A 12,571-nucleotide genomic window follows, 5' to 3' on the forward strand; every position below is an offset into this window, starting at 1 on the left:
GCATTTTCACTCTCCTCTTTAACCCTCAACAAGAGACTCTTTAATTCCTCTTCCCTTTCTGATTTTAGAGTGGTATCATCTGCCTATGTGAGATTGTTGATATTTCTCCCAGTAGTCTTAATTTCAGCTTGTGATTCATCCAGCCTGACATTTTGCATGATGTACTCTGCATTGAAGTTAAATAAGTAGGGTGACAATATGCAGCCTTGCCATACTCCCTTCCCAATTTTGAACTAGTCAGTTATTCCATATCTGGTTCTAACTGTTGCTTCTGACCCTTAAACAGGTTTCTCAGAAAATGGGTGAGGTGCTCTGGTACTCCTATCTCTTTAAGAATTTTCCACAGTTTTTTGAGATCCACACAGTCAAAGGCTTTAGCATAGAAGTAGATGTTTTTCTGGAACTCCCATAATTTACTTTTATTTTTTATTTTCCTTTTTAAAATTATCCTAGGTTTCACAGTGGCAACTGGTTGCTGAGTCCTTTTAACAGTAAAATCTTCCTTTCTTTTTGGCACGTGAGGTTTCCAGATTCATTTTGCAATTTACCTTGCCTGGCCTCAGGATTAGCCGTTTTGACAACTTTGACAAAGTCCTAGTTGATTTTAGTGGATGTTGGTATTTAGTGAGCAAAGTCTGGTGCTGGGTGTATTCATTGGTACCATGGCATCACTGGTCTAGTCCCCCTCTGTTGGCAAATTAGGGTGGGGATACACAAAGGCATTTAACGCTACAGTACCTGTCCTGCTTTCTTTGTGGGTACACACCCCACCCTGCTAAGGCTCTGACTCCCCCAACTGGGCCATCCCTTATGTACATGCCTTCCTCATCCAACTGGAGCCTTAACACTTCCCCTTTTACCTTCCCTTTGCATGGACACCCTCCTTGCCTATTTGTTCTCTCATACTCCATGCCTGGCCACTCCTTCTCATCGATATACCCCTTGTCTGTTTGGTCTTTGAAGCCTGGATGCTAGTCGTTTCTAGTGGACGTCTAATTTGCCGAGCTTAGGCTCTGACACTCCATGCAAGGCTCCACCCTGCAAAGACGGCTCTTCTACTCTGCTTGGGCTTTCATGTTCTTGGTTAGGTTTATTTCTAGGTATGTTTTTCTTTTGGATGTTACTATAAATGAAATTGCTCATTTAATTTCCTTTGGATTGTTCACTGCTGGTGAATGAAAGCACAACTGATTCTTGTGTGTCAGTCTTGTACCCTGCAACTTTGCTGATAAATTCATTCATTGGCTTTAAGTAGCTCTTTTGTGGGCTCTTTAATAACTTTGTATATAGAAAGTCAAGATCTGTTACTAAAGATACTTTTATTTTTCTTTCTTTCTAATTTGGAAGACTTTGTTTGTTTGTCTATTTATTTATTTTTGCCTAATTGCTCTAAATGGAACTTCTAGCTCTAGATGGTGATGAACAGTGATGAACAGCAGTGGTGACAGTGAACATCTTTCTCATTTTTGCTTAGCATGTTATCTGTAGTTTTCTTTTTTTATAACTTTGTTATTCTTAATAAAAAGCATGGTGTTATGACTGGTAGATATAGCATGTGCATGCTAAGTTGCTTCAGGCATGTCTGACTCTGCAACCCTATGGACCATAGCCTGCCAGACTCCTCTGTCCATGGGATTATCCAGACAAGGCTACTAGACTGGCTTGCCATGCTCTTTTCCAGGGGATCTTCCCAACCCACGGATTGAACCCACGTCTCTTTTCTCTGCATTGGCAGGCAGGTTCTTTACCTCTAGCGCCACCTGGAAAGCCCAGATACAGCATAGTTTATTTAACTTATTATTTATTTATACACTAAGTAGTTTCTGATACTTTGCTATTTATTAATAGTGTTCCAGAGAATAATATTGTATATATGCCATTTTTTGTTTCTATACTCTAAATTCCCAGAAGTGGGGATTACTGGGTTCCTCTTTATTTTTTTTATTCTAAGGTGACCATGTCCTATCTTTAGCTCCACATTAAGGAGAAAATTTCTCTGGAATAAAATGAGTATTGTTAGCTTATTCAGGCAGCAGAACATGAGTGTTGGGGCTATTGGAGATGCTTACAGTAACTAATGTTCTAGAAGAATAAAGCTGCTTGAAGCATCCAGGTTATTTGGAAGACTGACTTCTGAGAAAGAGTATAGTAGTCATGGTGTGGCAGTGCTTCCACTGAGAACAAACAGGAGAATCAGGTAAACTTAGAAAATATTATTTTAATATAATATTATCAAAGAGCTCCAGAAGCAGCTAGAACAAAATACTCAAAAGTTATAGAAATGAGGGATAACCTTTCAGAAACTAGCTGAGTCTGTGTAGCTGTGTTTCACAGAAGTGACTGAGAGTCTAGACTTAGCTTCGCCTGAGCAGTACTGCAAGGGGACAGGAGAGCTTTTGTTGTCACACGGTATTGAGTGACAGAACCCACTAGGCTCTCAACTGAAGGCCCGGAAGGAACATTCCTTAGATTCATTGGCTAACCAAATGTAGACCGATTCTTACCAAAGCTACAAGTCGTCATCCTCGAACCAAAGTAGTTTGAGTGGGTTAAAGTCATCAACCTCTTCCATAGCAGAACAAAGGGTGAACACACTCTTAATGGAAGATAAACATCATCTGGTGCCCTGGCGTGCTGCAGTCCATGGGGTCCCAAAGAGTTGGACGCGACTGAGCGACTGGACTGAACTGGTGGTGCCTCTGTGATTATTATTTTTTTTTTAGTTGAAATACAGTTGATTTACAATGTTGTGTAAATTTCAGGTGTACAACAAAGTGATTGTTACACATATATTTTTTTTTTCAGATTCTTTTCCCTTACAGGTTGCTACAAAATATTGTGTATGGTTCCCTGTGCTGTATAGTAGGTCTTTGTTGGTTATCTGTTTTATATATGATAGTATGTATATGTTAATCCCAAACTCCTCATTTACCCCTCAGCCCCTCCCCCCCACCCCCACCGTGATTCTTTATATGCAGTGCCTAGTATTCAGTGCGACATTACTACTCCTATGATGGCAGAGAAATTTATGGTCAAATAAAAGAAAAATAATTTTAGATGCAGACTCTCAGATGACCCGATATTAGAGTTAGCAGATAAGCACTTTAAAATAATTAAGATCAGGACTTCCCTGGTCATCCAGTGATTGAGATTTCGCCTGCCATGTAGGTGACTTGGGTTCAGTTTCTGATCTGGGAAGACTGAAGATTTTACATGTCGTGGGGCAACTAAGCCTGTGTGCCATAACTACTGAGCCCATTCTCTAGGGCCCACAAGCCGCACCTACTGAAACCCATGCACCTAGAGCCTTTGCTCCAGAACAAGAGAAACCACCCCTTTGAGTAGCCCGTATATTGCAACTAGAGAGTAGCCCCAACTTGCTGCAACTAGAGAAAGCCACAGACAGCAACAAAAACTCAACACAGCCAAAAATAAATAAACAAATAGATAAATAAAAAATATTTTTAAAAAATAATTAAGATTGATAGCTTAACCACAGTGATATATACCACTAACACCCACTAGGATGACTGAAGTTAAAAAGACGTTAACAAGTGTTGGTGAAGATGTGGAGAGAAATTGAAATCATATATAGTTGGTGTGTAGCTACTATGGAAACAGTTTTGTAGTTCCTCAAGAAGTTTAACATAAAGTTAACATGTGACCCACAGTTCCACTCCTGGATATATACCCAAGAGAAAAGAAATTGTGCGTCTGCTAGAAATCTTGGAGATAAATGTTCATAGCAGCATTATTCTTTTTTTTTTTTTTTTTTTTTTTAGTTGAAGGCTAATTACTTTGCAGTATTGTAGTGGTTTTTGCCATACATTGACATGAATCAGCCATGGATTTACATGTATTCCCCATCCCGATCCCCTCTCCCACCTCCCTCCCCACCCCATCACTCTGGGTCTTCCCAGTGCACCAGCCTCGAGCACTTGTCTCATGCATCCAGCCTGGGCTGGTGATCTGTTTCACCCTTGATAATATACATGTTTTGACGCTGTTCTCTGAAAACATCCCACCCTCGCATTATTCTTAATAGCCAAAAAATGGAAAGAAACCAAGTTCCCATTATCTGATGAAAGGATAAGTAGAATGTGATTTGTCTATGCCATGGAAATATTATACAGTTATAAAAGGAAAGAGATTCTGGTACATGCTACAATGTGAGTGAAACCTTGAAAATATTGTACTAAGTGAAATGAGCCAGTCGCAAAAAGAAACATTTTCTATGATTCCACTTACACAAGGTATCTAGGATAGGAAAAGTTATTGATACAGAAAGTAGAATAGATGTTACCAGGGACTGGGGATAAGAAGGAATGGAAGATTATTATTTACAGGGCTTCTGTTTGGGATAATGAAAACGTTCTGGACATAGTGATGATATTTGCAGAACATTGTGAATATGCTTAATACCCCTAAATTGTACACTTAAAATGGTTAATGTTAAATCTTTTGACCATGTTTAAAAGTAGAATTTTTTTGAAGGAATGAACAGACATGTGCTATCATCTGAATGAATCATAAAAACATCATCCTAAGTAAGATATCAGTCACAAAATGGCACATATTATATGATTCCATTTATAGATGTCCAGAAGATACAAAAAGTAGATTAATAATAACCATGGACTGAGAGGCAGGCATCGCTGGAGAATGAGATTTGACTACTAATAAGTATGGGGTTTCTTTTTGGAGTAATGAAAATGTTTAAAATTTTATTTTAATAATAGTTGTACAACATTGTGAACATACTTTTAACAAACATTGTATTGCACACTTTAAATGGATAAATTGTGTCATATGTGAACTATATCTTTAATCTTAAATAGATCATAAATAATAAAAAGTAAATAATATATACAGATAATTAATAGACAAATAGATGGAAATTGTTACCTGAGTAAAGGTGAAATATCTATAACAAAATAAAAGACTGACAGCTGTTTTCTCAACCTGTTGAACTGAAAGAAGGGAGATAGACCACTCAGCTATTACAGTAGTTCACACAAAAGCTAGGCATTGGCAGTGCAAAGAGATCAGAGAAGATGCATAGATTCTTGTGAAGTAAGTTAGTGGCCTTCAGACTGGCTGTTTCTCCCTCAAGAGATGCAGAAGGAATTTCCAAAAGTATGCCAGTGTAGATACTTTTCAGTAAATCACTTTCTGAAATTGAGCCCTTTGGTGGAGGTATCATTGCAGTTTCTCCTTTCCACTTCTTTCTAGAATTACTCGTCCCTGTTTTGTAAAGAAAGGAATATTTTGAAGTATTGGTATTATTGTACAGAAAATGAATTTCTGATGACTAGGTATTATATCCTTTTGCAAGATGACTTCTAATTGTTTGCTTTCAACACAACTGATGACTAATTTGATCCATTATTAAAAGTATTGTTTTTTTTTGTTAGATCAGTATGTGTTTTTTTTAACAATTCAGGAAATGGTCAATGAATTGAGTAACATTGTAAGAAAAAATTCTTCTAGTACTATGTACTTACTTATGTGAATATGATTTTTTAGGGAAAAGACATTAATTTATAAATATAAATTTAGAAGTAAGGAACTTCCCTAGTGGTCCAATGGTTAAGAATCCGCCTTGCAATGCTGAGGAAGTGGGTTTGATCCCTGGTTGTGGAACTAAGGTCCTACAAACAGAGCAACTAAGTCCACATGCCATAACTAGAGTCTGTGCACTGCGAGGAAAGATCCCACATGACACAAGAAAAATCCCACATACTTCAACTGAGACTTGAAGCAACAAAATAAACATTAAATATTTATATATTTTTTAAAGTAGAAGTAGGACTACCAGGTGGTCCATTGGTTAAGAATCTGCCTGCCAATGCAGAGAGCATAGGTTCGATCCCTGATCCAGGAAGATTTCCACATGCCATGGGGCAACTAAGCCAGTGCAGAACAACTACTGATAGAGAGCCCGTGCTCCACAACAAGAGAAGCCACCGCAGTGAGATCCCTCATGCAGCAGTTGGATAGTAGCACCCACTCCTTGCAACTAGAGAAACCTGTGTGCAGCGGCAAAGACCCAGCACAGCCATAAATAATTATTTTTTAAGTAGAAGTAAAATTGATCATTCCTGAGTTTATAATTGGAAGGGGAAAAAAGTTTCATCTACTTCATTAGACAAAAAAATTTTGCACATGCATGTTTTATATACATACACAATATAATTATGTTGTTTTGTTATGTTGTGTGCTTATAATTTCTGATAATGGTTGAATTTTATATATACACAATCTTAAAATGTTGAATTTAAATTTATTTACATATATAGCTTAGAGAAGTAGGGTAAAGAATAAAAGACTTTCAAGCATAAAATACAATACACTGGTTTTAAAGTTTTGTTGGGAAAGTGAGATAGTGATATAAGTTCATTGTTTAAGGAAAGTTTGTTTATAGTTTGTTTTTATTTTAAATGGATAATGATAGATATATCACTGTGAAGTTTAGGTTACATTTTATATGTTTCAAAGAGTGAAGTAACAGTTTTATTTTTACCTATTTTTAATTGATGCTCTGAATCAGTTTAGTGAAAAGCAGAAGAGGATGTTGTGTGACATCTTGCAAATAAATTGAACACTGAGTGCTTTTAAAAAAAAGTTTTAATTGTTAACTTATAAATATACAAGGCTTCCCTGATAGCTCAGTTGGTAAAGAATCCGCCTGCAATGCAGGAGACCTCGGTTCTATTCCTGGATCAGGAAGATCTGCTGGAGATGGGATAGGCTACCCACTCCAGTCTTTTGGGGCTTCCCCTGTGGCTCAGCTGGTAAAGAATCTGCCTGCAATGTGGGAGACTTGGGTTTGATCCCTGGGCTGGGAAGATCCCCTGGAGAAGGCAAAGGCTACCCACTCCAGTATTCTGGCCTGGAGAATTCCATGGACTATAGGGGTTGCAAAGAGGTGGACATGACTGAGCGACTTTTGCTGTAAGTGTACACGGATTTACAGTTTTCAATACTATTTTAGCAGCATCTGAATAAAGCTTTTAAAGATTATTGGCACAGCTGCCTCTAGAATGAGACTAGGAAGCATGTAGGTCACAAAATTCAAGGAGGTCTCTCTCAGTGTAAGTGTACTTACAGGAACCCAAGAGTGAGCGCCTTCTTGAGCTATGCAACCTCAGTGTAGACTTCCTCACCCTAGTCCCATTGGATTTATACAACATAACAAATCTGTGAAAAATTGGCTTTAGAAAAAATATTTGCAGATTCAATCATTTTTAATCAACTGCTTTTAATTTGTTTTTTAGGGTGGGATTAAAAACTCAGCCCGAATCAAAATGCCCTGAGCTGCTTGCCAATTACTGTGACATGTTGCTAAGAAAAACGCCATTAAGCAAAAAGCTAACCTCTGAAGAGATTGAAGCAAAGCTTAAAGAAGTGGTACATAATTTTTTCTAACTTCAAATTTGTAATTATCTTTGAATTTGTGTTTTGATTATAAAACTTTCTGTGATAGCATCAGTTTTTCTTTAAAGTATATACCTGTAGCAACTAACATTATGAAATTTTGCCAGTAAAGACCTCTTTGTTTTTTTTTTTACTGAAAATTTTTACACTATAGCTGCCAGAAAAAGAAATAGCATTTAGTTCTTCCCCTTTCTTGATTCTTTTTTAAAAGTCAATTAAATTCTAACTCCTATTAAAGCACCGCAAAAGCAAAAACAGAGCTAGCTGGTGGTGTTTGGATTCCTAATTGAGAGACTGGGAGTTTTTCACTTCTTTTTGTGAGGGCCCAAAATAGATAACCATGGATAAATGAGTACAGATAAAAAGTTAGTTGCTTTCATATTTTTTTATCTCTGCTTGTTACTGTAATATGATATAAGCCAAGGACATCAAAGAGGAAAAAATTAGTAAGTGAAGATGTAGAGAAAGTATAGACAAAAAGGGTTAGAAAGGGAATACCCTGGTGGTTCAGTGGTTAGGACTTGCTGTTTTCACTGTCTGGGCCCAGGTTCAGTCCCTGGTCAGGGAATTAAGACCCCCCCCCCCCCCCAAGCTGACAGCACAGCCAAAAGGTGGGGTGGAGTGGTGGTTATAGGGAAGATTAGTGTCAGAATAAAATGAAGAAGAAACATAGAAGAAAAAAATATAGGGGGGGACCACTGATCATATAAAGTTTTGTCACATTTTATATAAAATCTCAAAAATTGATGTTTCTAGGAACTAAAAGGTTATTTGGTTATAGTGTCAAGTTTGCTAACTTCTTAAGTATTAAAGTAGTCTATCAGGACTGGTTGTTTTTCAGAGATGGGCAGTTTAGTAGGCCTTTATCTGTATATGCTTATATAAATTTCTGAATTTTGACAACAGGGAATATAGAAAGGTCCAGCTGAGAGGAATGGCTAAGAGTATAAGTAAATTGAAAATAACTTTGTTTTCTATACAGCTCTTGGTACTTAAATACGTACAAAACAAAGATGTTTTTATGAGATATCACAAAGCTCATTTGACACGACGTCTTATATTAGACATCTCTGCTGATAGTGAAATTGAAGAGAATATGGTAGAGTGGCTAAGAGTAAGTAAAAATTTTAAAACTATTTGGTTTTCTTAAGATAGTACATGGTTCATATGTATTCTTAAGTTACAAATTTTGGTAATATTGTTAATATTGATGAAATAGGGAACATTTTGTAAGAATATAGCATCAATTATATAAAATAAAATACAAAGCACCTTTGCTCTTCCTTTGCTTCTGTTGTTTCACTCTGGTGGAGAAGGCAATGGCAGCCCGCTCCAGTACTCTTGCCGCCACAGTCCGTGGGGTCGCAAAGAGTCGGACACAACTGAGCCACTTCACTTCACTTCCTCATTGAACTGACCTTATTAAATAAGCTAAAGGACAAATCATTTCATTTTTAAGATGTGTTTAGTACTAAATATTTAGCTGTAGAGATGTTTGTAAATAAATACACCTATAAAGGAAAAAGAACCAATTCATAAAAGGTGACGGCTTATTTATGTTAATCAGTACTGCTGCTGCTGCTGCTGCTAAGTCACTTCAGTCATGTCCGACTCTGTGACCCCATAGATGGCAGCCCAACAGGCTCCCCCGCCCTGGGATTCTCCAGGCAAGAACTCTGGAGTGACTTGCCATTTCCTTCTCCAATGCATGAAAGTGAAAAGTGAAAGTGAAGTCGCTCAGTTGTGTCCGACTCTTAGCAGGACCCCATGGACCACAGCCTACCAGGCTCCTCTGTCCATGGGATTTTCCAGGCAAGAGTACTGGAGTGGGGTGCCATTGCCTTCTCCATAATCAGTACTAATTATGGTCAAATTCCACTATTAAAATACTTTAAATCTGTTCCTTTCAGTTCATTTTAGTGGAATTTGAGTTATATTAGCATACCATAAGTGAATGTCTTTCATTATACACATGGTGATATATAATATTATATTGATATATGATAATAAAATATGTGTATAATTGTATGTATGTATTATATATATATGCTTTTCATTTATATGTGTATTTCACATTAAAGATTTGCAGATAGCCCTGCTTTGCATGGCAGTATGGAATAGTAAAAATTACTGTGCAGGTTATCTTAATATTAACAATCACTGGAGAATTATTGTTCCCAGTGTTTTATGACTTAGAAATTTTTGTCGAAATGTTGGAAACTCTTACTATCTGTTATAAATTATAGGAAAAAGAAAAATTAGTACATTAGTAAAATTAACATGAATTTAGTACACCATGTAAATATTTAAAACAAACTTTCAAATTTAAAGTGATATTGTATCTAGAATATATAAAGAACTCTTAAAACCCAACAGTGAAGACAACTCAGTTAAAAATGGACAGTGTTAGAATAGACATTTCCTCACAAAGATATGCAAATGTCTAATAAGTGCATGCAAAGATATTCAATATCATTAACCAGTAGAGAAATGCAAATCAAAGCCACAGTAAGATGCCACTTTACTTCCACTGGGATAGCTGAAAATTCAGACCATAACAAATATTAGTGAGGAAGAGAAGAAATTGGAACCCTCACGCATTGCTGATAGGAGTGTAAAATGGTGCAGCCACTTTGGAAAACTGACAGTTGCTCAGAAAGCCAAACATAGTGTTGACCTGGCAATTCTACTCCTAGATAATTCCACTTATGAGAAATAAAAACATATGAACATATAAAAACTTGTATATGAATGTTCATAGCATCATTATTCATAACAGCTAAAAAGTGAAAATAACCCAAAGGTCAATCAGCTGATAAATAAATAAAATATGGTTTAGTCTAATATAGTTGAATATCTTTGGCAATAAAAAGAAATTAAGTACTGATAGATGCAGCATTGATGAACTTTGAAAATACTATGCTAAGCAAAAGAAGCCACTCACAAAACACCACATACAGTTGTTGTTCCTTCACCTAGTCATGTCTGACTCTGCAACACCATGGACTGCTGCATCCGAGGCTTCCCTCACTATCTCCCAGAGTTTGCCCAAGTTCGTGTCCACTGCATTGGTGATTTCCATCTGGCCATCTCATCTTCTGTCACCCTCTTCTCCTTCTTCCTTTCCCAACGTCAGTCTTTTCCAGTGAGTCCGCTGTTCACATGAGGTGGCCAAAGTGTTGGAACTTCAGCTTCAGTATCAGTCATTCCAATGAGTATTCAGGATTGATTTCACATACAGTATGATTCCCCTAATACAAAGTAGCCAAATCTGTAGAGACAAAAAATAAACAATTTCCAGAAATGGAAGAGTGGAGGAATACGGTAGTGATTGCTAGTAAGTACGGAGTTTCTTTTGGCAATGATGAAAATGTTCTAAAGTTAGATACTGGTGATAGTTGCATAACTCTGTCAGTATACTAAAACCTGATTAATTGTATACTTTAAAAGGGTGAATTTTGAGATAGATGATTTATATCTCAATAGCACTCTTACTAAAATGAAGAGTAGTTTGACTAGTCCTTGCTTTCTTGTCATGTGAGTGACAAGTTACTTAGTGAGCACCTTTTTTTTATTTTGAAAAGTTGTCATACTCTTTGTAAGTTTGAGTCATCTTCCGAACTTTTGGTTTTACGAAGTTTTTGCTGGCATCACTTCCTCATCTATTTTTTTTTAGTCAATACCACTTTTCTCATTTATGTTGATTATTTGCCTTCATTAAGTTTCTATACCTGCATAGTTAGAGTCTTTTGCATTGGCATTATCAACAGACATTACAATCACCATCAGCTCTTTCTTCTAAAGCTCCATTTATGTTCTGCTTTATTTTCATTCCAACATTATTTTCTCTCTTTTTGTCTGTATTTTTATCATCTTTCTTGACTTCTTTCAGTTACCCATTTTTGTAAAATGTCATGTGATTTTTCAGTTGAGGACATGGATGTAACAAAGCTACATGCTTTGCTGTCTGTGGGTGAACTGAATGAACAATTGAATAACAGATTTTGAAAGAAATACTGTATTGGTCATTGATGGATTGGTTATTTGTTAGTGGTTTGTATGATGAAGAGCTAGAAGTAAAGTTTGAGCTTTATGCATAATTCACATTTAATGTGTAATGGTAATTGAAAGTTGAACAGTGTTGTTGAGGTACTGGTATTATTTCACTATACTGTGGTACCTGAAATTCATGCATTTTAGAATGGTGCACAAAAAGCCAGAATTGCCTGTATATTCTGTGTAGTCTCAAAGAATCACTTTTAATAGGTATTAGATTATACACACTCTATAAATATAAGAGAAGAAGAATTTTGTATTACAGCATATAAAATTGTTTTCCATTAAAATTTTTCCTATTAGTATATTATTTATTACTTCTTCTGTCTTTGGTTTTCATAGGAAGTTGGTATGCCAGCAGATTATGTAAACAAGCTTGCTAGAATGTTTCAGGACATAAAGGTATCTGAAGATTTGAACCAAGCTTTTAAGGAAATGCACAAAAACAATAAATTGGCATTACCAGGTATTATTTTATAATTACATACATTTTAAAAACTTAAAAACTTTGTTTTCTAGTAAATTAAAAATAGACCTAAGCAGTAATCGATACAAATATGTTTTAAAGTCCATATTCCTTGAAGATATCCTGCAAAGCAGAATTTAGATTTACTCTTACTTTGAAACAAAAAGACACTTTTAGCAAAATCTGTAGAGTATTATTTTTCATCAAAGTTTACCTACTGTCTATGTATTTTAAATTTTATCCATTGTTAAATTTGCTTTATATTTTCTGACATACATTCCTATAGCTGATTCAGTTAATATAAAAATTCTGAATGCTGGTGCCTGGTCAAGAAGCTCTGAAAAAGTCTTTGTCTCACTTCCTACTGAACTGGAGGATTTGATACCTGAAGTAGAAGAATTCTACAAAAAAAACCATAGTGGTAGAAAATTACATTGGCATCATCTCATGTCAAATGGAATTGTAAGTAGATGGTGTGTTAGTTCAGATATTGGTTTGGTTGTAGCAAGACTCCAAATAAGATTTGTTTAAACAAGGTAGATCTTTCCCTCGCTTGCAAGTGAAAGTTTGATCAGATATAGTGGATCTGTTCCATGAATTTGTTAGGGATAT

The 12,571-nt window shown here is 36.2% G+C and overlaps 1 protein-coding gene across 2 annotated transcripts in view; it reads left to right on the forward strand.

The window, feature by feature from the left end:
• CUL5 (cullin 5) overlaps positions 1 to 12,571 on the forward strand; it is a 129,665-nt gene that overhangs the window by 108,584 nt on the left and 8,510 nt on the right. For both annotated transcript variants that reach the window (XM_043898309.1, XM_043898318.1), the window contains 4 exons: positions 7,278 to 7,410; positions 8,420 to 8,551; positions 11,836 to 11,959; positions 12,246 to 12,421. In XM_043898309.1, coding sequence (XP_043754244.1) covers positions 7,278 to 7,410; positions 8,420 to 8,551; positions 11,836 to 11,959; positions 12,246 to 12,421 — 565 coding nt within the window. The remainder of the gene's footprint in view (positions 1 to 7,277; positions 7,411 to 8,419; positions 8,552 to 11,835; positions 11,960 to 12,245; positions 12,422 to 12,571) is intronic.

The sequence above is a fragment of the Cervus elaphus genome, chromosome 1 (assembly GCF_910594005.1).
Source record: "Cervus elaphus chromosome 1, mCerEla1.1, whole genome shotgun sequence".
Taxonomy (NCBI): Eukaryota; Metazoa; Chordata; class Mammalia; order Artiodactyla; family Cervidae; genus Cervus; species Cervus elaphus.